Source organism: Sus scrofa, chromosome 2 (genome assembly GCF_000003025.6).
Source record: "Sus scrofa isolate TJ Tabasco breed Duroc chromosome 2, Sscrofa11.1, whole genome shotgun sequence".
NCBI classification, from domain to species: domain Eukaryota; kingdom Metazoa; phylum Chordata; class Mammalia; order Artiodactyla; family Suidae; genus Sus; species Sus scrofa.
Genome location: NC_010444.4, coordinates 50,105,429 through 50,133,090, shown reverse-complemented (window position 1 = coordinate 50,133,090; position 27,662 = coordinate 50,105,429). Strand labels below are relative to the sequence as shown.

The following is a 27,662-nucleotide window of genomic DNA, read 5'->3' as shown; positions in this document are numbered from 1 at the left end:
AGGGGTCACTAGATAAAGAACTAGTTAGCAAAGTGTTTATAGAGTCATCACAGATGACACAGAGCACCCAGACCAATTTACCTTACACTGACTGTTGGCAAGACATGGTCCTTTCTCAGCCCCCTTGGCTAAAAATATGTCTGGAAGAAAACTGTAAAATCATGATGGCTCAGATAATAGCTCCCTCAAATGCCAACCGGAACACAAAAAGTCCATTTTATCTGAGGAATGGGAGGAAATTCCCCCACCATATGCACCATTGTACCCTCTGCTGCCACCTGCACTTCCAGCATCCAAGGCCCAACCGGGGGCAGCTGCATCCCTGGGGAGCAGCCCCTCCCCTGACTCACCCATAACATTATCAGTAGCTGCCTCTCCCAGCCTCCAATGTTAACCATGCATACTCCAGCTGGTAGGCAACAGAAAAGCTGGGCCAATAGGGACAGCCCCTCTCTACCATGATGCCAGGGACCCCTACAGATGCCACTGGGAGAGACCAGAGGGCCTGTCTGTTTTGATCAGGAGGGTCCAATTCAAGGAGGCCAATGTGTTTTTCTGTACCAACACTTCACCACCACTGACCTCTTCAACACTTTGCTAACTAGTTCTTTATCTAGTGACCCCTCAGAAGGCCACCCCTGAACAAAGGCCAATCTATCTCACAGAACATCTAGCCTCTCTTACACAGAGAAGCCCCAGGCTATGGTTGATCTAATGCAGTCCATTATTCAGACCCACAAGCCCACTAGACTGATGGCCACCAGCTTCTTCTGAGTCCATTTAACACTAAAGAATGGTAAGGAATTATTCAGGCAGCTTTAAGATGGCTAGAAAAACATACCACGGCAGGGACAATAAATGTGAAGGCTTATGCCCAGAGCCAGTGCCTTGAGGAAAAAAAAAAAAAAAGAGGAATAAGGCTATAAATGTGAACAAAACCTCAGAGGTGCTCCAGGGACCTGAAGAGAGCCCAAGCCAATTTTATGAAGGGCTGTGCAAGGCATTCCACCTCTATAACACATTTGACCCAGAAACAACTGAAAACCAGCAGATGGTCAATACAGCCTTCATGAGCCAGGCACAAGGGGACATCCAACACAACCTCCAAAAGTTAGAGGACTTTGTAGGCATAAATGCTAGTCAGTTGTTCGGGGTAGCAACCAACATGTTTGTCAACCATGACCAGACAGCACTAAAGGCTGAAGACAAAAATATAAAAATAAAACAAATAACAAAAAGGTGAGCCTACTAGCTGCTGCCTTGGTGAAACAAATGGAAGGTTCCCCACAGGACTGAGGCTAAAGCCAGAAAGGGGGAACTCACCCAGGGCCAAAACTAGGTCAAAACCAATGTGCCTACTGTTTCCAGGAAGGACTTTGAAAAAATTAAGTAAGCCCTCACAATGCACCTGGCCTAGGACTCCTGGACAAGGCCAATCCCTTCTTCTTATACATGCACCATGCACTGATGTCACAATAGGGGTCTTCACTCAGATGCTGGTGTCATGACATTGTCCAGTGGCATACCTTTCCATACAACTTGACTCCACTGGCCAAGGATAGCCACCCTGCCTGCAGGCACTTGCGGCCACAGCTCTCTTAGTGTCAGAAGCTGGTAAATTGATTATGGGACAAGAATTAACAGTCCAAATGCCACACTCGGTACTAACATTAATGGAATATAAGGAACAATACTGGCTGACTAAGGCCCAGGTGGTTAACTATCAGGGGATGTTATGTAAAAACCTGCACATTCACCTAAATGTGATGAGGACTTTAAACCCTGCAACCCTACTGCCTGTTGGGCCTGGTCAGTCAAACCATGATTGTATTAAAGTCCTGGATGAAATATCTCCAGTTGACCAGATTTAATGGACTGTAATTTGTGGCAGAGATAGTAAAATTGGTGACAAAGGAGTTACAAATCACCTGGAAGTTGCACATGGCCTATCTCCCCTAGAGCTACAGGAAGGAAGAAAGGAAGGAAGGAAGGAAGGAAGGAAGGAAGGAAGGAAGATGGAATGGATGAATCAGACTCTGAAACTACAATTAAGCAAACTGAGCCAGGAGACACACTGGCATTGGGACAAGCTCTTGCCATTAGACTTGCTAAAAATTACATCCAGCCCTACTAAGCAGACTGTGTTTTCTCCTTAAGAAATCCTCTATAGGTGCCCCCCACCTCTCATTAAGGGTATAAGCAGAGGCTTAAAGGAACTAGGGAACCTCACCCTGAGGCAGCAGATGCAGGTGCTAGGTTCCACCCTGGCCACCCACCATTGGTGGGTTAGGGAAGGTTTACCTGCAAGCCCAACCACAGACACCCACCCCTTCAAACCAGGGAATGTGATGAATGTCCATTCATTAAAACCTTTTTGGACGGGCCCATTTACTGTCATTTTATCCACCCCTACTCTAGTAAAGGTGACAGAAGTGGCTCTTTGGATTCACTGCAGCAGGGTAAAACCAGCTGGGAATACATCCCTGATCTCTCAACACCATGCAAGTTGACCATCTGAAAGAAACAAGCTGCAGCTCCAGAGATCCACGAGGATGACAGCCCTGCCCTAGTCACTCTGGAGCAGAAGCTTGAGGAATCAGCCACCAGAAGGGATAAATAGACTGTGTCTGTTCCTCATTTCAGTCCCCTTATTTTGATGCACTCCCACCCCTTGTACCTGTCTGTTATTGTGCTTATTGTCCTAATCTTTGCCATAGGACTAGCAGAGACTGCTCTGGCTGATTGGAAATGTGGCAAAAGTTTCCCACTTGGGCTCTGCTTCATCTTCCGTATAGGATATTTTGTTGTTATTAGTTGCTTCCAGTCTGGGCCCCTTTTGCCCCTCTTATAGAATCAAATTCCACCCCTTGTGATAAGAGTATGGGGAAGATTTGATATTGAGAGGTTAGATTGTCCTTCACCTCCTATACCTACCAGCCAGCTGCTTGCTATCAAGGTACCACTCCCACCCTTTGCACATATAATGGTAAAATGTATTGGATAGGATGGATAAAGACAAAATACCTAGTGGGGCACACTTGCTAGGAACCAAAGAAAAGGGGGAACATAAGTTTGGGCTTGCTGGACATATAGCAAACATTGGGGCATGTCCGATGGAGGGGAAGTTCAAGATTGCACCCAGGCCCAAGTGGTCAGAGAAACTATACAGAGTATAAAACAACAGGTAGGTCCAAGGCCCCCCAAATCAGGGTCCGGCCCAGTCTTTGACCAACTCAGGGAAGAATGTTTTCATTGACATAGCTGAAAGGATTCTCCATGAGCTCAACTTCACTAACTCTTGGGCCTGTGGAGGGGCCCTTATGAGTGAAAAATGGCCTTGCAAGAGGAAAAGCCTAAATTCCTCTCCATTTACTTCAATGAAATCATTCCATAACAGAGAGAGTAAACAACCAGCCCTAAATTTGGATCTTGGCCTCAGAGGTGATTGGAAAATAGTACATTAGTAGAAAGAGACCCAATTATATGCAATGGGCAGGCAAAACTCAATGCAAAAGAAGGCTTTCTTGGGACTTTACCAGTTTCAAGTGGTGGCTGAACACTCCTACCTGGTATTGGGTCTTGGCCTCCACAGTTAATACCTCCCAGTGCCAATCCTCTCCATATCAAGCCACAGTCAACTGTACTATACATAGTGAGGAGGAGGCCAATCCATTCCATGGCATACCTGAAATTAGTAAATACTGAGACAACCTTACTCTTAGCAACCATGAACACTGGAGTGCACCTGATAGGTTGTTTCTGATACATGGAAAAAAAGAGCATATACACAACGCCCCACTCAATGAAAAGAGAATTGTACCCGTGAAATAATCCAACTGGTGGTTTTGCTCCTGCCTAACCATGAGGAAGAAAAAATTAAGGGTTCCTCTTTATCAGTGCCTAAAGGTTAGAACCAAAAGGAGTTCCCTAGGATGGGGTAAAATTAAGTGGCCACCCCAGAAAATTGTTGATACATATGGTCTAGCCACTTGGGAACAAGAGGGAAGTTGGGGCTACAGAACCCCTATATACATGCTCAATTGAATCATCAGGTTACAGGCAGCACTGGAAATTATTACTAACCAAACAGCCACAGCCCTGGAACTCATGGCAAAACAACAATCGCAAATGCATACAGCTATTTACCAGGAACACTTTGCCTTAGATTACCTATTAACAGAGGAAGGAGGAGTATGTATGAAATTTAACCATTTGGGCTGCTGCCTCCAGATAGATGACAATGGCCAGGCTATAACTAACATAGCCAGCAACATTAAAAAAGTTGCACATGTCAGAGTTCCCATTGTGGCATAGTGGAGACAAATCCGACTAGGAACCATGAGGTTGCCAGTTCTATCCCTGGCCTTGCTGAGTGGGTCGAGGATCCAGCATTGTTGTGAGCTGTGGTGTAGGTTGTGGACATGGCTTGGATCTGGTGTTGCTGTGGCTGTGGTATAGGCCAGAAGCTGTACCTCTGATTAGACCCCTAGCCTGAGAAGCTCCACATGCCATGGGTGCAGCTCTAAAAAACAAACCAAAAAAAAAGTGGCACATGTCCCTGTACAAACTTGGAATGGCTAGAGCCCTTGAGAGCTTTTGGGGGGATGGTTTTCAACCTTTAGGGGATTCAAAACCCTCATAGATATCATTCTCATGATCTTGGGAGGCTGCCTGATCTTACCCTGTCTGACTCCTCTAGTTATAAGATCTGTCTCTGGATTCATTGAGGCCATGGTCAAAAGAAAAATGGCCACACATATGATGATACTATGGAAATATAAACCCCTAGCCCAAGAGAATGCTCTTTGACCCTGAGAAAGGGTTCAGAGCATCAAAGGGGAAATGTAGTGGGGAGGGGGAAGGACCCTCGCAGAGCAAAGGGAAGGCAACATGCAACATCAGCACAAGTATGTGCATGCGTGGTTTTGTAACAATGTAACATAACTTGCATCTGTGGGCACAAGCAAACCTATAATTGTCCACTCAGAAATTACAGAATGTATGTTACATTATAAGGGAGACAAAGGGACCAAAGGGTAAAAAAAAAAAAAAAAAAAAACAACCTAACAGGGGTATATAAGGTGGTGTTCCACTGTGTTTGGGTCTCAGCCTTATAGATATGAAACCACTTTGAGCCAGTGCCAGTATGAATAAACCCTACTTCCTGGCAAAAAGGCCACAGTGTCTTGTCACCCTGTACATAAGTCCTGCAACAGTAACAATGCAAGATCATTAACCCACTGCCAGGAGCTGGGTATTAAATGGGTGCCTTCACAGAGACAAACGATATCATTAAATCACTGTGTCACAAGGGGAACTCCAGAACCTGTGAAGTTTTAGATTCAAATAATCACTTACAAACTGTAAATGGTCAAAAGTCCTTCAGAAAAAAATTAACTGGACAAGTATAAGTATTCTACAATGGTTAGTTTCATGTGCTATTGTTACTTTTGTCTCTAAATACTTAATCTTTTATTTCCCTAAACAAGATTAATTTATAAATAATTCATATTTTTGAGAACCTAATGGGAATAAAAAATGATTAGATTAAAATGTCCATATTCCTACATAAGCTTGGTAATTTCTACCTAATTACATACTCATTCTTGAGTAATATTAGAACATGATTACTTAGAAACTATCCTGATATATTCTAACTATAAACTTGATCTACCATTTGAAGTTCACTAACTTCATTAATACACAATTTAGTTCAGTAAACTAACAAAATAGTAACAGAAATGAAGGGACCATATTCCCAGTAATTACGTTCCATAGGGCCTTCTTTACTTCCTTATTCCTGAGGCTGTAGATGAAAGGGTTCAGCATGGGGATCACCACTGTGTAGAACATGGAAGCTACTTTGTTCTGATTCAGGGAGTAGCTGGAAGTAGATCTCAGGTAAGTATAGATAGCAATGGAATAGAACAGAATGATAGCTCTCAGGGGAGAGGCACAGGTTGAGAATGCTTTGTGCCTCTGCCTCCCCTCCCCTGAATGCATATGAAAGATGGAGAAGAGAATGTAGGAGTAGGAGGTGAGGATCACCAGGAGATTCCCAATCATATTCACATCAGCAAAAGTGGATAAGATGCTTTCATTCGGGTGTATGTCAGAACATGACAGTTTAAAAATTTGAGGGATGTCACAGAAGAAGTAAAAGATGACATTGGCCCTGAGGAACAGCAAACTGCTTACATAACTTGTACTAACCATGGAGTTCAACAGTCCTGCACTAAGAGCCCCTCCTGCCACTTCTTTTTTATGCAAACTATCCTGGACATATTCAGGGTATAAAGTAGAGGGTTGCATATGGCCACATAACAGTCATAGGCTACTCACTCCAAAATTATGCATTCAGTTGTGCCAAAGTCTATAAAGAAGAACATCTGCAGGAAGCAGCCAGCAAAGGAGATGGTTTATCTTTTCTGATAATAAGTCTACCAGCATCTTTGGAGTAATGGTGGATGAGTAACAAGTGTCCACAAAGGACAGATTAGCCAGGAAGAAATACATGGAGTGTGTGAAGTCGGGAATCCATCCTGATTAATAGGATCATTCCAACATTCCCCAAAACTGTAAGTGCCTAAATCACACACACACAAACACAAAAAGCATAATGAAGATAATCTGTAGCTCCAGTGGGTCTGCTAATTTCAACAGTCAGCAAAGTATCATTTGTTCTGGCCTTTTATTACAAATACAGTGTGCTTGATCTTACATTGGGTGTAAATATTTTACAGGCTAAAGTTCACAAGAAAGGTAGAAATGTTAATGAGGCTAATCACGTATTGAAAAAATGTTGGGATAATAGAACATAGTAAATAGAATGACTGCAGTAAGAATAAAATTAGTGGACAAACGAATAAGCATTGGGATTTATTAAGCAATAGTCTGTACTGATTCTGGGTTGTAGGAAGCTCAAATCACTGATGTAAGTCCACGTATTTCCCTTCCATGTCTGAAAATGCAACACACAAGTTCTATTCTTTCTCTTCCAGCTACATCCAAAATTCAAAGTAAAACTATCCTTGAAATCTCTCTCATTCTCCCAACAGGTATGTGTATTTAACTCAAATGCATTTATTTTCCTCTTCAAGGCCATTCTCTATATTCCTCAACTCCAAAATCCATGCATTGCCACTCCAAAATCGAAAGCACCAAAAATAGCCCATTTCAAATAACTGATATTTTGACATCTATCATGTTTTTCAGAATATTTTTGTAATGCTTTTGACAGTGAACCAAACAACTGATCTCATTACAAAATAAACTATAAAATTAATGTCACAGTAGCAGTAGCAGACACTGTACCTGTGCAAGGCAGTGAATGACAGCACCAGATACTCAAAACTTCCTCCCATGTCTTACTTGTGTAGCCTTTTATTTTCTTTTTTTATTAGAATCACTGATAAATCAGTTGAAGTATAAAAAGAAAGAAGAAAATTTTCATCTTTTCAATGAAATGAAAATACTGAAAAAATCATAATATCTCTTTGTAAAAACTTGAGACACCTTCTGAGTAAATGCACATTGCTGCCCTTTTACTTTGTTTTCCTTAAAGAAAATTGGGAAACCATGGGGACTAGATTATAGGTTTTAATTGAAGAGTCAATGCTCTAAAGATGGAAACTCCAGTCTCAAAAGGAAATAAATTATATTCACAGGCATTCCATGGAGTCAGGCATTATGTGAGACTTGCATCATAAAGCAATTCTTAATCTCCATGTTCCTTTAAAGATTCTGGCCAAAATTAAAAAATTAATCATTTTGGTTGGCTATTTACTTGCACCTTTCTTTGTAGTTTTATCTTATTCCAAAAAGGTACATAGCCCACTACCAAGTTATTATTTTTCCCTGTGTGTGTGTGCATGTGTTTTATTGTTGATGGTGTGTGTGTGCATGTGTGTGTACCCCTCCCTTGTCTGGGTAAATTTAACCTCTAATCCAGCTCTGTGCTTGAGTGAAATAAATGAGAAGGTATACTAATTACATCTATTGTTTTAAAAAAATATGATACCTTGAGCAAATAAGACAATATGAAAGAAAATCTAAATTTGTTTTTATCATTTCAGAACTATGTTGGTTGAATTGTCAATGATTCTGATCTTACACGGAGATGAAACTCCTTGTAGCAGTGGGTGAAGGGAGCATTCCTAGAAAGGGGTCAGCACTGACTGAAGATCACCCCCTAAGCTTCAATGCTGCAGTCCCACATGACACATGGAAACAGAGGTCACTCAGGAGGAGAAGAGGGTCCAGACCCCACCAGGCCAGGAGAGGGATGACCACAAGAGCCATCATAGACTATGAGAAATGTTTCAAAAATGCCATCATCTTTAAGGGAGAACTGTCAGAATTCTGCTTTGTGGGATTATTTGTCCCTTGGGTAACTGTCCTGCCCTCTGTGATTGGAAATGTCACCCAAAAAGTGGAAGCTAATGTATCAGCCCTATGGTATTGGTAACATGCTTAAGGTGGAAAATTAAACCATGGGAGAAAAGTGACTGCAGCAATCTATCCCATGAAAACTAATTTGAACCACATCTGCAATTACAGGTACTATACAAACTGGAATAATCTTGCTACTCTATGAAGAGTTAGCAAGAAATATTTGGGATAAAATTAGGAATACATGGTGCTCTAGAGACTGTTCCTGGGACAGTAGTAGCAGCTTTCTGCCAGATTTAAGATATTTTGAACTCTATTTGGAAAAGATGCCAAATATACCATTCATAGAATGCTTTTTTAATAAATTGCATTGGAGTATATTTGACTTACACAGAATTCTTAACTGAAGCACAACACTGCTGCTCAGACTCTTCAGAGGAACATGGAGACAAAGACAACCCAAAATCTAGTTACTAAAGATAGTCGGCAATACTTTTTTTTTAAGTTGGGAATTTGTCATATCTGTGGACAAATAAGCTCAGCCAATGCCATGATAAATGTTCAGATAAAGATCAATTCTCAAAATGTTTTCCTAAAGAGGTAGGGGAACAAGCCACACAATACCATCTCCTGCACAGATTAGGGAAACCTGGTTAGTGATCATTCCTGTAGTTTCTACAACCCTTTGGTAAATATGGCACTTAGGCTATCTTCCCACTAGGTGGCACTCAAGTCAAATAGTAGGCTAAATCCAACTCCAAATTTCACCCAGAAATTTTGTAGATTCACTTGACGTCAGAAAATTGACAAACTTCAGGCAAGACTCACCAAGAAGAGGAGAGAAAAAAACAAAATAAACAAAATAAGAAATGAAAAATGGGGAGTTCCCGTCATGGTGCAGTGGTTAATGAATCCGACTAGGAACCATGAGGTTGCAGGTTCGATCCCTGGCCTTGCTCAGTGGGTTGAGGATCCGGCGTTGCCATGAGTTGTGGTATAGGTCACAGACACAGCTTGGATCCTGCTTTGCTGTGGCTCTGGCATAGGCAGGTGGCTGCAGCTCTGATTAAACCCCTAGCCTGGGAACCTCCATATGCCATGAGAGTGGCCCAAGAAATGGCAAAAAAAAATAATTAATTAATTAATTAAAAATTTTAAAAGATTGTTGGAGTTCCCATCGTGGCACAGTGGTTAATGGATCTGACTAGGAACCATGAGGTTGCAGGTTCGATCCCTGGCCTTGCTCAGTGGGTTAAGGATCCAACATTGCTGTGAGTTGTGGTATAGGTCACAGACACGACTCAGATCCCACGTTGCTGTGGCTCTGGCATAGTGTTGGGAGCCATGGGGGGCTCCAGTAAAGAAAACAAAGCCACGGTCAGCACCTGCATGAGGCTTGTCTGGTTACCAGAGCTACAGACAAGCTGAAGAAAGAAGAAGGATTGCAGAGCAATTCCTTGAAAAACATCAGTTTCCTGAAAAGTAAAAAATGATATCCCCTAAAAAATATGTTAATCTATTTTTGCTGTGTTTATCCTTATTTTTCTATCTTTGATTCACAGCTTTCTTACAGCTAAGGATTTGCCCCAGGTACATAAAACACCTGAACCAAAACAGAGTGAAGTCATTTAAACAATGTAATGGAAAAAGCCTTTGTTTTGGAATAACAATTTGTGGCACCTATTTTGTAAGAGTATACAGGGGAAACTTATGATTTCAGTCCCTTCACTTGAAAAGAAGTTTGGGGCTGGGAAAAGTGTTGTATGGCCTACAAATTGCTATTTTTTTATAGTAGATATATTTTTTATTAAATAACAGTGTCACCTGTAACATTCATCCCTGTGGGGGCACTTGATAATTTTGGGGTATAATACTCCTTTCTGTTGAAATTGGTGGTTTGGAACTTGCATAAGTAAGGACAATAGGTTAAATGCTTAGCTTGTTGGCGCCAAATAAACCTCAGCCTCAAGAATGTCATGAGCCTAAGGCTTTCATGCATTTTTGTTAACTATATATGCCTTTAGTTAAAGGATATTAGGTATCATAGTTTATTACTTATTAAAGCTTTGTTCTTAATATAGAATAGAATAGCTACTGTTATTGACCTTTTAAGAAAAATACAGTGTGAAACTTTAAGTTTGTAATCTTGAAGAAAAATCTAAAGTCAAAAGGAACATGTTTTAACCTACCTTTTTTTGTATCTCAGGTGGAGGGAACAGAAAGGGCTTTAAATAAAATGTTAATGTCAAATCTTACAAAAAACTTGATTGTAAAATGGTATAAAAGCTGATGCTTTTTATTTAATAAATTGGGTCATCTGCAGCATGCAGCTGAGGAGTTGGCTCCAATTCTTTCCATGCTGTTTGTAGCCCATCCTCTCCTTCAACACTCCCTGGATGCTGGGGCTGGACCCCAGCAGCATAGGCCAGTGGCTACAGCTCTGATTTGACCCCTAGCCTGGGAACCTCCATATGTCTCAGGAGCAGCCCTAGAAAAAGCAAAGACAAAAAAAAATAAATGAAAATGAGAAATCACAACTGCATAAATGCAAACAAATCATAAGAGAATAATATAAACAATTATTTGCCAACAAATTTGACAAGCTAGAAGAAATGGACAACTTTCTAGACTTACAGCCTGCCAAAACTAAATCAAGAATAAATGGATCAACTGTACAAACCAGTCACTAGAAATGAAATTGAATATGTCATAAAAACCCTCCCTACAAATAAAAGTCCAGGACCAGATGTCTTCACCAGCGAATTCTACCAAACATACAAATAAGAAATGATACCCATCCTTCTTAAACTTTTTCAAAAGGTTGAAGAAGAAGGAATTCTCTCAAAGACATTCTCTGAAGCCAACATCACCCTTGTAACAAAACCAGACAATGATACTACCAAAAGAGGAAATTATAGGCCAATATCTTTGATGAATATAGATACAAAAATTCTCAAGAAAATTTTAACCGAGTCCAAGAATATATCAAAAATATCATACACCATGACTAAGTGTGATTCACCCCAGGGTCACAAGGATGGTTCAACATATGCAAATCAATCATTGTCATACACCACATTAACAAAAAAAAAAAAAGGCAAAAACCACTTTTTTTGGTTGCAAATGCAGAAAAAACATCTGACAAACTCGAACATCTAGTCATGATCAAAACTTTTACCAAACTGGGTATAGAGGGAACATACCTTAACCTAATAAGGTCATTTATGATAAATCCACATCAAATATAATACTCAATGGAGAAAAGCTGAAAAAAAATCCCTCTAAAATCTTGAACAAGACATACTGCCCACTCTCCCCTCTCTTATTCAACATAGCATTGGAAGTCCTAGCCACAGCAAACAAAACAAATAGATGGTATACAAATTGGAAGAGAAAAGTAAAAATTGTTATCATATGCAGATGACATGATACTGTATACAGAAAACCTAAAGGGCTCCACACAAAAATTACTTGAACTAATCAATGAATTCATCAATGTAGCAGGATAGAAGATTAACATTCAGAAATCAGTCACATTTCTGTATACTAACAATGAAATATTAGAAAAGGAAGACAAAAATACAACACCTTTTAAAAGCACACCCCCCAAAATTAAATACCTAGAAATAAACCTGAACAAGGAGGTAAAAGACCTATATGCTGAGAACTATAAAACATTAAGAAAATTAAAGAGGATTCAAAGAAATAGGAACATACGTCATGCTCCTTGGTTGGAAGAATTAATACTGTAAAAATGGGCATACCTAAAGCAATATATAGATTCAATGCAATCCCTATCAAATTATCCATGACATTTTTCACAGAACCAGAACTAACAATCCAAAAATTTATATGGAACCACAAAAGATCCAGAATTGCCAAAGCAATTCTGAAGTACAAAACCAAGCAGGAGGCATAACTCTCCCAGACTTCAGGCAATATTACTAAGCCACAGTCATCAAAACAGTGTGGTGCTGGTACCAAAACAGACATAGGGACCAATGGAATAGAATAAAGAATCCAGAAATAAACCCAGACACCTATGGTCAATTAAACCTAAACAAAGGAAACAAGAACATAAAATGGGGGAAAGACAGTCTATTCAGCAAGAATTGCTGGGAAACCTGGACAGCTACACACAAATCAATGAAACTAGAACACACCCTCACACCATGCACAAAAATAAACTCAAAATGACTGAAAGATTTAAATATAAGACAAGACACCATCAAACTCCTGGAAGAGAACATAGTCAAAACATTCTCTGACATCAACCTTACAAATGTTTCCTCAGGTCAGTCTCGTCTCCCAAAACAAAAGAGATAAAAGCCAAGATAAACCAATGGGACCTAATCAAACTGAAAAGCTTTTGTACAGCAAAGGAAACCCAAAAAAAAAACAAAAAGACAATTTGCAGAATGGGAGAAAATAGTTTCAAATGATCTAATGGACAAGGGCTTAATCTCTAGAATATACAAGCAACTTATACAACTCAACAGCAAAAAACCCAACAACCCAATGGAAAAATGGGTAAAAGAGCTGAATAGACTTTTTTCCAAGGAAGATGTACAGATGGCCAACAAGCACATGAAAAAATGCTCAACCTCCCTGACTATCACAGAAATGCACATCAAAACTACAATGAGATACCACCCTACACCAGTCAGAATGGCCATCATTAATAAGTACAAAAATAACAAATGCTGGAGGGGGTGTGGAGAAAAAAGAACCCTCCTGCACTGTTGGTGGGAATGTAAGCTGGTACAGCCACTATGGAGATCAGTATTGAGGTACCTTAGACATCTATACATAGAACTACCAAATGACCTAGCAATCCCACTCTTTACCAAATATCCAGACAAAAATTTCCTTAAAAAAGACACATTTACCTGCATGTTCATTACAGCTCTATTCTCAATAGCCAAGACATGAAAACAACCCAAATGTCCATCAACAGATGATTGGATTAGGAAGAAGTGGTATATATACACAATGGAATACTACTCAGCCATAAAAAAGATGGAAATAATGCCATTTGCAGCAACATGGATGGAATTAGAGAGTCTCATACTGAGTGAATTAAGTCAGAAAGAGAGAGACAAATACTATATGATACCACTTACATCTGGAAGCTAATATATGGCACAAGTGAACCTTTCCACAGAAAAGAAAATCATAGACTTGTGGGTGCCACAGGGGAGTGGAAAGGAGTGGGTTGGATTGGGAGCTTGGAGTTAATAGATGAAAATTTTTGCCTTTGGAATGGATTAGCGATGATATCCTGCTGTGTAGTGCTGGGAACTATGTCTAGTCACTTATGATGGAGCATGATAAGGTGAGAAAATAGAATGTGTACATGTATGTGTTCCTGGGTCACCATGCTGTACAGTAGAAAAAAAAATCTTATTGGGGAAATAACTACTTAAAAAATAATAAAAATAGAGAGGATTAAGATGGCAGAATAGAAGGACTGGAGCTCAACTTCTCTCCTAAAAACAACAAAATTCACAACTAAAGGCTGAGCAATCTCCAACCAAATGGACCAGAAACCTTAAAAAAGATACCCTCCTCCAGAAGAAAAATAGGAGGCCACATCAAGAGGTAGGTGGGGTGATTTCATGACATAAACAACATTATACCTCCTGGGTGGGAAGCTCCACAGACTGAAAACTAACTGGTTCACAGAGACTCATCTACAGGAGTGAGAGTTCTGAGCCCCACATCAAACCCTCACGTGCAGGGATCTGGCACTGGGAGAAAGAGCCCCTGGAGCATCTGTCATTGAAGGCCAGTGGGGCTTGTGTGCAGAGCTCCACAGGACTGGGGGAAATGGAAACCCCATTCTTAAAAGGTGCACACAGACTTTCATGTGCACTGGGTCCCAGGGCAGAGTGAGGTCTCCATAGGAATCTGGATCAAACCTGACTGCAGTTCTTGGAGGACATCCTGGGAAAACAGGGGTGAATGTGGCTTTTTGTGAGGGATGGATTTTGAAAGCAAAGCTCTTGGGAATATTCAGCAGCCCTGCCTTTTTCTGGAGGTGGCCATTTTGGGAAAATCTGGCCCCACCCATCAATCAGGTGCTGAGAAGCCCCAAGGCAAACAACAATCCAGGTGGGATCATAGCCCTGCCCCTCAGTAAACAGGCTGCCTAAAGACACCTTGGGCACACAGCTGCCTCTGACCCCATCCAGAGACTAAGCCCCACACACCAGAGGGATTAGAATCAGCTCTACCTACCAGTGGGCAGGCATCAGCCCCTCCCATCAGGAAGCCCACAGCAAGCCCCCACACTGACTTCAGCCACGAGGGTGGCCGACACCAGAAGTAAGAGAGGCTACAACTCTATTATCTGTAAAAAGATCAGATAATAATTGAGGGAGGAAGGAAAAACCTCAGAAAATCAGCTAAGTGATCAGGTGATTCTCAGCCTCCAGGAAAAGACTCTAGACTGTTGATGCTGAAAATGATGCAAGACATTGGAAATAAACTGGAGGCAAAGATGGATACCTTATAGGAAACGCCGAGCAGAGAGGTTCACGACATAAAACTTAAACAAGAGATGCAAAAGACAATAACTGAAATAAAATTTTCACCAGAAGCAGCTAACAGCAGAATACAGGAGGCAGAAGAACGAATAAGCAAGGTGGAATAACCTCCAACCAAGATTCCTTTATGCAGTAGATTAGTGGAAATTATGGATGCAGAACAGAAAAGAGAAAAAAGATTGAAAAGAAATGAAGAGAGTCTCAAAGAACTCTGGGACAATATTAAACATACCAACATCCGTATTATAGGGGTGCCAGAAGGAGAAGAGAGAGAGAAGGGGACAGAAAAATTATTCCAAGAGATAGTAGCCAAAAATTTCCCTAACATGGGAAAGGAACCACTCACTCAAATCCAGCAAGTACAATGAGTACCATATAAAATAAACCCAAGGAGGAATACACCGAGACACATAGTAATCAAACTGACCAAAATTAAAGACAAAGAGAAAAGCTTGAAAGCAGCTAGGGAAAAGAAACAAATAACATACAAGGGAACCCCAATAAGGCTCTCAGAAGATTTTTCAGCAGCTCTGCAGGCCAGAAGGGAGTGGCATGATATACTAAACATGATGAAAGGAAAAAACCTCCAACCAAGATTCCTTTATGCAGAAAGGCTCTCATTCAGATTTGAAGGAGAAATCAAAAGCTTCACAGATAAGCAAAAGCTAAGAGAATTCAGCAACACTTAACCAGTCTTACGGCAAATACTAAAGGAACTTCTCCAGGCAGAAAAGAAAACACAGCAGGAGTTCCCGTCGTGGCGCAGTGGTTGACGAATCCGACTAGGAACCATGAGGTTGCGGGTTCGGTCCCTGCCCTTTCTCAGTGGGTTGACGATCCGGCGTTGCCCTGAGCTGTGGTGTAGGTTGCAGATGCGGCTCGGATCCTGCGTTGCTGTGCCTCTGGCGTGGGCCGGTGGCTACAGCTCCGATTCGACCCCTAGCCTGGGAACCTCCATATGCCGCGGGAGCGGCCCAAGAAATAGCAACAACAACAACAAAAAAGACAAAAAAAAAAAAGAAAAAGAAAACACAGCAACAGGAAACAAAAATCCCACAAATGGCAAGACTCACCAGTAAAGGTATATATACAGTAAAGATATGAAATCATCCAAGGACAATTATACCACCAAAATCAGAAATCATGAGAAGAGGTGGGTACAAATGCAGGACACTGGAGATGAACTTGCAATTAAGAGACCAACTTAAAACAATCTCATATACATAGACTCTCTTATCAAAACTTCAGAATAACTGCAAACCAAAAATCTACAATCGATACACAAACAAGGAATCTCTGGAGAATAAATATATCTCATAGTAAATAAGTGCATAATCCACCATGAAGGGGGTCATTTGACATCATTCTTGGAATGCTGAAGTCTTCTTCGATCTGATTCTGATTTCCTCTCCATCAATTTATGATAATTATAATTAAACAATGCAACTGTATGATTAAATAATATAGCTCTAAAATTGTATTATTAATAACTATTTCTCTCCATGGTACAATGTAAGGTCTATAATGTCTTGTTTATCACATCTCCTATAATGGTGTAATGCCTATATTGAAGAATCAATAAGATGTAACAAATTGTGAGGACATGTTTATTTAGTTACACAGTTTTTTAACCAATTTATGCATTTTATATTTTACTTATTTTCAGAGGGTGTATTATTTTTGTTGTTCTTACCAGTTAAGTTATTCTTTTTATTATGCTATATAAAATATTTAGTGGTATATAAGGCTTTCTTCTCTATAAATTTTAGTTGCATAATATGCACAATTTTAATATACTGCTAATTTTTAAAGAAAAATTGAAATGTAATAGATAATACTAAATAGTAAAGATGAAATCCATACAAAATAGGATAAAGTATAGAATAAATTTCTTATTTGTCTCAGCATATTTTCCATTCCGCTTCTCCAGAGGGAGTCACTTAATCTCTTTCTTAAGATCCATGATATAATAATCTATGTGAATGTAATTGTGTTTAAATATATGTATTTTATTCTGTAAAAAAAAATTTTTAAATTCAAAAAAAAGGATATTCTGACCCATGCTGAAACACAGATAATTTGTGAGGACATATTAAATAAAAGAAGATATTCATTTCTAATAAACTTTATATTCAAACAGTTTTTTAATCTACAGGTAGTTTGTAAAAATAAAACAGAGTTTCTATATTGCCCACATCATTGTACAAGTATCTTTTTCAGTTCTTGCTTTCAATTATTTTGAATATATACCCAGAAGAGGAAATGCTGGATCATATGGTAATACTATATTAAAATTTTTGAGGTATGTCATACTGTCTTTCACAGTAGCTGCTCCACTTTACATCCCCACACACAGTGCACAAGTGTGAGTAATGATTTTGGACACCTTTTCATGTGCTTATTGTCTGTTGGTACATCTTTTCTGAAAAAAGTACCCTTTTGAGTTATTTTTTTCCCTATTTACTCATTGGGTTTTATATATTATTGAGTTGTAAAAATTCCTTGTATATTCTGGACATTAACTCCTTATCAGATATGTATTTATTTCCTGCTATTCATTGAGTTTCTTTTTCTCTCTGTTGACTGTGTTCTCTGATGCACAGAGGTTTTAAGTTTTGATATAATCCAACCTACCTATGTTTTCTTCTTTTGCCTTTGATTTAGTGTCACTGAAAGAAATTAGTGATTAATCTAATATCCTGAATTTACTGTTTAATTTTTCTAAAGTTTCCATAGTTTTAGCTCTGATGTTAAGGTTTTTTTTTTATCAATTTGAGTATATAATTGAATATGATATTAAGTTAATGGTAAACCTTCATTCTTTTACATGTGGACATCTAGTTTGGGCAACTAAATTTGTTGAAAAAAATGTGATTTCTCCACTGGATGGTTTTGGAATTCTTGTAGAAAATCATTTGAACATTCACATGATGTTTTACTTTGTGGCTTTCTAATCTATTCTATTGCTCTATATGCCTGTCTTTATGTCAGTACCACACTGTTTTGATTACTATAGCTCTACACTAAGTTTTAAAATCAGGACGTATAAGACAACAACCATTGTTTTAGATTTCAAGATTATTTTGGCTAAGGGGTCCCTTTTTTTCCACATCTGAAAAAAAAATGCCATTTTAAGTGATTTTTCCATACAGAAAACAGGGATTTTATCAAATCTGTATTGCCTTAGGTATTATTGACATCTTAACAAAATTATTTCCCAACAAATGGCATTGTGATGTCTTTCAGAATCAATAGCTTATACATGAAGAGATTTAATATAAGGAACTGGCTCTTGTAATTATGGATATTGGCAAGTACAACATCTACTGAGTCAATATCCTATTTTGAGTCTAGAGGCCAGAAACTGCTCTCATCTAGGAAGAGTCAATGTCCCAGTTCAGATCCATAGGCAGGAAGCTGCTATAGAATCAGGAAGAATTAATGTCCCAGGATGCAGACTTTCAGACAGATGGGGCCACTCTTTCAGTTTGAAGGCTCTTAGGCTGGAAAATTCCCTCACACTCAGAGGATGTGAGGCTTTTGTTATTTCAGACCTTAAATTGATTAGATTGATAGGATGAGGACCACTCACAGTAGAAAAGACAATCCACTTTACTCAGTCTACCACTTCAAATGTTACTTTCCATCCAGAAAATCCTCATAGACACAGCCCAAAACAATATGCATCTCTTAAACCATATTTAGATCCCAAAGGAAGACAATTCTAAGGTCATAATTCAGCCTAGCATGGTGCAAATGTCCCATGTACAAGTGAAACTGCAAAAGTCCTTCTCAAAAAGCAGAGGTAATGTCCTTGGGAGGTAAAGTCATTGATATCATGTAATTAAATTCTGTAATGAAAATTAACAATACTATGATAGAAAGTCAACACATTTTATGTTACATGATACAGTAATAAGATCAAGAAGAAAACAAATATACATATGTGTGTGTGTATAATATACACATAGCAATATATTCATAAATAGAGAGGATATCCAACAATTACTGTTCTCATTTCTGTAACTGGTTACATGGTTATAGCTGGTTTTTAAAACTAATTTCTTCTGTTACTCATTTTATATTCCCTGTGCCTTCAGAGAACCCTAGGCTGGCCATATGTCTTTACCTGGTCAGGATACACAGATATTGATTGCCAAAAAGCCTAGGCCATTAGCAATTCTGACTGGATTGGGTTGTTGTAGTTTTATGCTGATCTTAATCCTCAGATGTGGTAATGCTAAGAGAAGCCATATGGGAGATACTTTATTACAAACACACATTCCTTATCTCCATTGAGAAACAGTAGTCAAGATTCCTCTTGATAGTCAGGATAAACACCCAAGCATCACAGTAACTTACTTACTTTCCCATTGATTAAGAGGCATGAACATCCCAAAGAGGACAGGAAGGAATTTTAACTCTCAGTTTAACAGAATCTTGTTGAATAAGCATGGTGGAAGCATTTATCCCTTTGGAACAAAGGCTTCTAGGCAAGCAGGGCATGAGTTAATGGGAACAGGAAGCAAAATTTGCTAATAGTTTATTAAAGTTATTAGTGAATAAAAAAACAAAACAAAATGAGTTCCCATTGTGGCTCAGTGGTTAACAAACCTGACTAGGAACCATGTTGTTGCAGGTTTGATCCCTGGCCTTGCTCAGTGGGTTAAGGATCCAGTGTTGCCGTGAGCTGTGGTGTAGGTTGCAGATGCAGCTCAGATCCCATGTTGCTGTGGCTCTGGCATAGGCCGATGGCTACAGCTCCTATTAGACCCCTAGCCTGGGAACCATATGCCATAGGAGCAGCCCTAGAAAAGGCAAAAAAAAGACCAAAAAAAGTTATTAGTGAATGATGTCACTCCCAATTTGACCCTCTCTGACATGGGACACAAATATTTTCATGTCCTTTTGCCCATTAAGACAAGCATGTAAATATACCTCTTACTCAAATTTTCTTGTCACCAATCTTCCAACCATATTATTTCCAGCCAAAACATTGGTCAAACCTGTGAATCAGGGTCTATTGCATACCTGGGAATTTCTGCCTCCAAGTAAAGTGAACCAGTACATGAACTCCTTCAAGTTTTACCCTTTGGGAGGATTTTCAGCACTGCTGACCTTCAGGAATTTTGCAGAATGGGACTGTAGTGCTATAGCTCTCCATTTTCAGGTTATGCCTGCTTATCATTGAAGAACTATCTGTTTACAAGTCCCAAGTATTTTCTTCCTCTGTCAACTCATCATAGTCAACTCCTGATGAATCCAAAGGTGTAGGCAGGGAGAGAGTAGGCAGTGTAACAGGAGTGAAGACCATGAACATTTATGTCACTTATCCATGTAACTTTGCCTTCAGGTGTTATTTGGGCCGGATCACTTATATAGCACATAATGAATTACTGCTGTGCACACCCAGATTAATGGCTTTGATGGGTCAGATAGCACCAAGTTCATGATGGGCAGCTCAGGTTGCATAGTAATTTTGTGGCCCATGGTGAAGTATTCAGTTTCTGCTAAGGCCCAGTGGCAGACAAAGAGATCTTTCACAAAAGAAGAGTAGTTATTTTCTCAGGAGGGCAAGACTTTGCTCCAAAATGCTAAGGGCCTGAACTGTGGTTCACATGTGAAAGCCTTCCAAAGTCTCCAACATGCCTCTCTGCCACTGACACATCAAGCATTGTGGATTGTTTGTATCATTATCCCCATGTGGCAGAGAAGTTTGCATGACAACCTGGACATTTTGCAGGGATTTTGTTTTTCTTGGCCCCACTCAAAACTAGCACATTTCAAATAGCATTATAAATAGGCCAGAGAAATACACCTAAATGAAAGATATGTTGATTCCAAAATCCAATTAAGCCCACAGGGCATCTTCTTTGGTTATAGGATCACACAGAGGGAGTAAGTGCTCCTTCACCTTAAAAAGGATAGTTTTATATGCCCCAAATTATGAGGCCCCAAGAAATTTCACTGAGTTTTGATCTCCTAATTTTAGTTTAACATCTCCCACTCTCTGACATGGAAATGTCTTACCAAAATATCTAGAACAGTTGCTATTTCTTGAGCAATAGGTCCAATCATTACAATGTCATTAATGTAATGGATCAGTAAGATATCAGTGTGATATCTTTTAGAATAAAATACAATCAAGATACTTATGAAGTATAAATTATGTTATGACAGGGCATGGCAATTGTTGATACACTTCTGATATCCAACAGTGGAGGCTTATTGCTTGGCCTTTCAAGCTGAAATCTAAATGCTTCTGGTAGTCCATATTGATAGCAAGATAAAAAGAATCTCTACCTATACATCAAGTACCAGCATATCTAAAATGCCAAATTCACTATGACATTCTAATCTTCCTATGCCTTTTCATTTCATTTCTACAGTAAATCAAGGGAGGTCTGGCTTTTCTATGTCAGTCACTGGGGGTCACCCTTTGTTTCAAGTAGTAGCTACCACACACAAACTGCACCACCACAACACCCTCAGCTACATTACATGCAGAATCCCTGCCTAGTGATCCCATATCAATAAATAGGTCTGAACAAAGTTTATTTTTTCTATGATTACCCCATGCTATTAATTTCTATTCTCACATATATACCCTGGATTTCTATCTGTATAAAGTAGAAAACTCAAGGCTTTATTTTGGAATGTGTTACACCTCCTCATGTATCACCTTTGGTACCTCACTTTTATTGGCTCCTGGCACCTGTGCCTAGCTACAGAACTAGAAGCAAAGGGGAGGCTGGGGTGAGTTCTGAAGAGAATCAGCTTTGTTTCCCATAGCACCTCCTGCAGGGGAGGCCATTAGTTTCCTCAGTCATTGCAGGGTTAATCCTTCCTGCAGAAGGTGAGGAGCTTAGTCTTCTCAGGGTACAGAGACCTCTTCACCAGCAAAAAAAACAAAAAACAAACAAACAAAAAACAAAACTTCTTCTTCTTTGTTTCTTCTCAGTTTCCTCAAGTGTTCAGTGATCTAAGCCAGAATCTAGATTTCATTCATGACTCTTTTTAAATCTTCATCCTAAATCAAGTTCTTTTGTTCATAATTTCTAAATATTTATTGAACTGTGCTCAATCTCTCCATTTTAGTTTGGGTTTCCCATAGAGATGAAAATAAAATGATTTTTTATGAAATAATTTATAAGGAGAAAGGTAGAGAGAGGCTGCCGCAATTTTTCTTATAAAGTAAATGGCAGTGGAAATGATGTACTCCCAATTAGAGTTTGGCTTCAGCCCAGAGCCTTGGGAGCTCTGGAATATATAGATATATGTATTCTACAGTACTGGTTCTACCATAAATCAGGGGGACCAGGCTTTATACCCCTGCTTAAATCATTCATTGGGCCCTCTTGGGCTCTGGAGTGGTGGGCATAATCCCCAAGAGAGGCAGTTTCAATTTTCTCTCTTTCAGGTGTCCAGAAAGTGTGGAAAAGTGAACTATTAGCAGCCCAGGAACACTGCTAACTGTGTTCGAGGTTCACTGCCCCAGTGAAAGTGATTTGACCCAGTGCAAATGTACACACCTTTCTGCATCATCACTGGCACCACTCGAGTTCAGTCCTCCATCATTTCATATCCAAATCATCACAGTAACTCCCTTACTACTCTTTTCTATTTGTGTTGTACTCTTCAATGTATTTTCTATACTGTAGCTTAAGTTATCATTCTAAAACTCAAATGTAATTGCATCAGTTACTACTTTAAAATACCTTCCAGGAGTTCCCATCGTGGCTCAGGGGTTAACAAATCCAACTAGGAACCATGAGGTTGCGGGTTCAATCCCTGGCCTTGCTCAGTGGGTTAAGGATCCAGCATTGCTGTGAGCTGCACTGTAGGTTGCAGATGCAGCTTAGATCCTGCATTGCTGTGGCTGTGGTGCAGGCCAGTGGCTATAGCTCCGATTAGACCCCTAGCCTGGGAACCTCCATATGCCATGGGTGCGACCCTAGAGAAGGCAAAAAGAAAAAACAAAACAAAATGTTCCAAAATAATCTGAAATATATCTATATCTATCTATATATACCTTTATTTATTTATCTATTTATCTATCTATACATAACTGAATCACTTTGCTATATACCTGAAACTCAGGCAATATTAAAAATCAACTGCATTTCATATTAAAAAAACCTGACAATGTTTTCCCCACAGTACTTATCTCTAGGATGTTCTTATCTCTCCAATTTCATATCTTGCAATTTACCCTTTAGAAAGTAGGTGTCCAGCATGGACAACATGTTGCCTGGCACACTGGGGGCATTCAGTAAATAATTGCGAAATGAATAGTGGATTTAACAACCACAGCTATGTCAAATTCATGAGGATTCTGTACATATTTCAGTTTCTATTCATTATATATTCCCTCTCCTAGAACACTTATTCCAACTGATGCCTATTTACTCTGCTGACTATTTTGGGTCCCATTTTTGATGTCTTTTCTCTCTCGAATCTTTTCTGAACCCCAAGATCATTGTTGTGTCTCCCTCAAACATACTTTCATAGTAAGTACCCTGTCCTTCTACTATCTCACTGTTTATAATACTGTTATAATTTCCTGCTCCTTTGGGGAGCCGCTCAATGTAGCTAGGCTCTATGAAAGCATCACTCAGTTTTTTCTTTATTCACTGCTGAATCCCCAGCAAACCATCTATGTGTTCTATACCTCCCTTGGGCTGAAAAAAATATTTGTTGTTTGGAGTTCCATAGTGGCTTAGTGGTTAAGGAACCCAACTAGTAACCATGATGTTGAGGGTTTAATCCCTGGTCTTGCTCAGTGGGTTAAGGATCCGGCATTGCTGTGAGCTGTGGTGTAGGTTGGAGACTCGGCTCAGATCCCATGTTGCTGTGGCTGTGGCATAGGCCAGCAGCTACAGCTAGCATTAGACCCCTAGCCTGGGAAGCTCCACGTGCCAAGGGTGCAGTCCTAGAAAAGACAAAAGAAAAAAAAATAATAATAATAATATTTATATATATTTATTGTTTAATGAATGAAGGTTAGAATAAATGAATAGAATAAATTTATCCTTAATTTAAAGCAACTTCACCATTTCATCCCCTAGCCTGGGAACCTCCCTATGCCACAGCCCCATTGTGGCTCAGTGATTAATTGATCTGACTAGGAACAATGACATTGCAGGTTCAATCCCTGGCCTCACTCAGTGTGTTAAAGATCCGACATTGCCATAAGCTGTGGTATATGTTGCTGACATAGCTTGGATCCCACATTGCTGTGGCTGTGGCATACGCCGGCAGCTATAGCTAGCATTAGACCCCTAGCCTGGGAAGCTCCATGTGCCAAGGGTGCAGTCCTAGAAAAGACAAAAGACAAAAAATAATAATAATAATAAATATTTATATATATTTATGGTTCAATGAATGAAGGCTAGAATAAATGAATAGAATAAATTTATCCTTAATTTAAAGCAACTTCAGGGTTGGAGCTACAGATAAAAATGAAATGAAATGTTACTAAAAAGGGACCTGATTGACAGAGAAATATAGCAAAAACAGTATGATGAAAGTTTTTACTAAGAATTGCAAGGATATCAAAATAAACCATTTGTTCATATGATAAAATGTTTACTTTCAATTTATTATTCCTAGTTTAAGCAAGAGTGAAAACAAATAGATTCTGAAAGAGATAAACCTAGAATACTTCTTTGAGTCTGAAACAGATAAATGTAGAAAAAATTTCCATCTCTACTTCTACAGTTTTGCTTTATATTTAATTGAATTTATCCATCTTCCCTTGCTCTTACATTTATCCATTCTGAGTTTATCATAAAATAGATATTGTGCTACTTTTAGAAACTATTGTTAGCAAGTAGGCAACTACTTTGTGGCATGTGACTTTGAGTTTAATTAATAAATTGAAATTCCTCTCTGACATTAAAATATTATTTTATTTGAATCACTGTTTTTAATGCTTACCATTTTATTTGAATCACTGTTTTTGTGATGTCATCAACATAAGATGGTGACATGAGCAATAGAAAATTATTCTGACTGCAACAGCTAAATTTGGAAATGTGGTGCAAAATTTGATACACACCCCTCAGTGGGTAAATGACCCCTTGTTTTAAACTCCTATAGTGGGTACGTATCAGTGTTACAGTCAACATATTACCATCAACTATGACATATCAAAATGGGTAGAGTTATTAATGAGTATTATTTGAATTTAATAATAGGTAATGAACAGATAAATGGTAGTACATATAATAATAGATACATATATAACTATATATAATAATATATGTAATTACATATACACATTAATAAGAAATATATATAAATATATACATATAGGAGTTCCCATTGTGGCTTAGTGGGTAAAGAACACAATATTGTCCCTGTGAGGGTGTAGGTTCAATCTCTGGTTTTGCTTAATGGGTTCAGGGTCTGATATTGCCCCAAGCTGAGGCATAGGTCACAGATGCAGCTCAGATCTGTTGATGCCATGGCTGTGGCATAGGTCTGCAGCTGCATCTCTAATTCCATCCCTGGCCTCCTGGGAACCTCCATATACCACAGGTGTGTTTGTAAGAAATTATAGATAGATAGATAGATAGATAGATGATAGATAGATAGATCTCAACACAGTCCTATCTCAATAAATTGTAAGCATTAAAATTAAGCTACCTTTCCATTATCATTGTCTGGCTTTATGTCACAGCAGTTAAGAACATGGCCTGAGAGATCAGCTAAATACAGGGTACTTGTTCTTCAATATTCCTGTTTTGGAACTTTTTCCTTTTTCTGTTTCCTCACCTGTAAGATGAGGATAATAGCATTGCCTCTTTCCTTGGATTTTTATAGAGATTGCTGCTTATTATCAGTGTATTTTTTATTTATTTGATTTTGTTTTTTGTAAGAATGATTTTATTAATCTGTATAGATCTATAAAACTAGGAAAACTAAGCCCTGATATGGTAGATTTTCTTTCTCCAAATGTGCCAAGTATAGTCCAGGTGAGATTTGTTTACCTTTTTTCACCTAAGTCTGCCCCCCTCCTTGCAGACTCTTTGATTTGTAGTTTTTTTATTATTCTTTATCTCATAGTTATTTTTTGGTGAGATCATCATCAGTGCTTTTGAGACTCGTCTTCATAGAATCAATGCTGGGACCCATGCACCTTTTATTTATCACCTGAAATAGCTTTCCTACTACACAAATTCTTAATGGCATTTTTCATCTGAGCATTTCTCAGGGTATAGATTAAGGGATTTAACATGGGAGTTATCATAGTGTAGAATATAGTAACTGCCTTGTCAATAGGTAAATTAGCTGCAGGTCTCAGATACACAAATATGCAGGGCACAAAGAATAGGATGACAACTGTGATGTGGGAAACACAAGTGGAGAGGGCCTTGTGCCTCGCCTCCAAGCTGTGGGTCCTTAGGGAAAGCAGGATGACCACATAGGAGCCAATCAAGAGGACAAAGTTTAACAGACATATGAAACCACTGTTGAGAGCAACAAAGAGTCCTAGAGTGTGGGTATCAGTGCAGGCAAGATTGAGCAAAGGATTCAGATCACACATAAAGTGATCGATGATGTTAGGACCACAGAAAGGTAATCTGAAGATGAAGAGGATCTGTATGGTTGAATGAAGAAAACCTCCAACCCATACCACTCCTACTAGCAGCCAACACACCTGCCAGTTCATGATGGTTATATAGTGCAATGGCTTGCAGATGGCCACATAGCGGTCATAGGCCATCACAGTAAGCAGGATGATATCAACACCTACAAATAAATGTTGGCCAAAGATTTGGGTCATGCATTCATTGAATGGGCTGGTTTTCCTTTCATGGAGCAAATCTACAATCAGTTTAGGGGTGTTGACAGAAGAATAGGAAGCATCAATGAAAGAGAGATGAGCCAGAAAAAAGTACATAGGGGACTTCAGTAATGGACTGGCTGTGACGATGACCATGGTGAGCACATTTCCCACCACAGAAACAATGTAGATAATCAAAAATACAACAAATATGATCTTCTGAGTCTTTGGATTCCTCGTGAGCCCCAGTAGAATGAACTCTGTCACATTGTTCCTATTCTCCATGTATCTCATGTTATGATTAATTACATTACCTGAAAAATAGTCACTTTTTATTAGCTCAATCTTGAATTCATTAGTTCTCTCCATATCATAAATATTAAATGCCTAGATTCTATTGAGTTATGAATTCCTTTGCAAATACATATGGGAAACAAGAGTATGGTCCATTAAGGACAACTCAAACTCTCTCCTTGGAGCAGATAATATTTAGTTATAAACATGAGGAACTTAGTAAACACAGATGCAGGAGATGATCTTGCACATGTGAGATACTCAGAGCTTAAGGCAAGGCAGTAGATCCCACATATAGTATCAGCTAAGCCTGAAAGGAGATATAAAGGTCATGAGTACAAAGCTAAGGAATTTTCCCAATATTCTTAGGAAATGGTAACCTTTGCAAGATAGAGATTATGAATGGAAGAATGAAGAAGGATTTGAGAAAGAGGAAATCTTGGATATAACTCCAGTTAATATATTTGTGTGACTTGAATGAAGTGCACTGAGGTTCAGTTAGAGGATGGAAGACAGAAAGAAACACTAGTATCAGACTATTTAAATATTTGTTTTAAAGTTAAACAGGACATTAGTGATCAGAAAGTAATGAAAGAATACAGGAGCTACTGTAATGAAACTGGTAAACATTTTGTAAA

The 27,662-nt window shown here is 39.0% G+C and overlaps 1 protein-coding gene and 1 pseudogene across 1 annotated transcript; both read right to left on the bottom strand.

The window, feature by feature from the left end:
* On the bottom strand, positions 729–23,185 carry LOC110259570 (annotated as a pseudogene).
* On the bottom strand, positions 26,086–27,015 carry LOC100620421 (olfactory receptor 4C46-like). The gene has a single exon (XM_003353952.3). It carries the CDS (start codon positions 27,013–27,015, stop codon positions 26,086–26,088), a length of 930 nt encoding a protein of 309 aa, XP_003354000.3.

Bases quoted from the DNA above. Each gene is read 5' to 3' on its own strand.
- LOC100620421 (XM_003353952.3), bottom strand. From the start codon at position 27,015: ATGGAGAATAGGAACAATGTGACAGAGTTCATTCTACTGGGGCTCACG.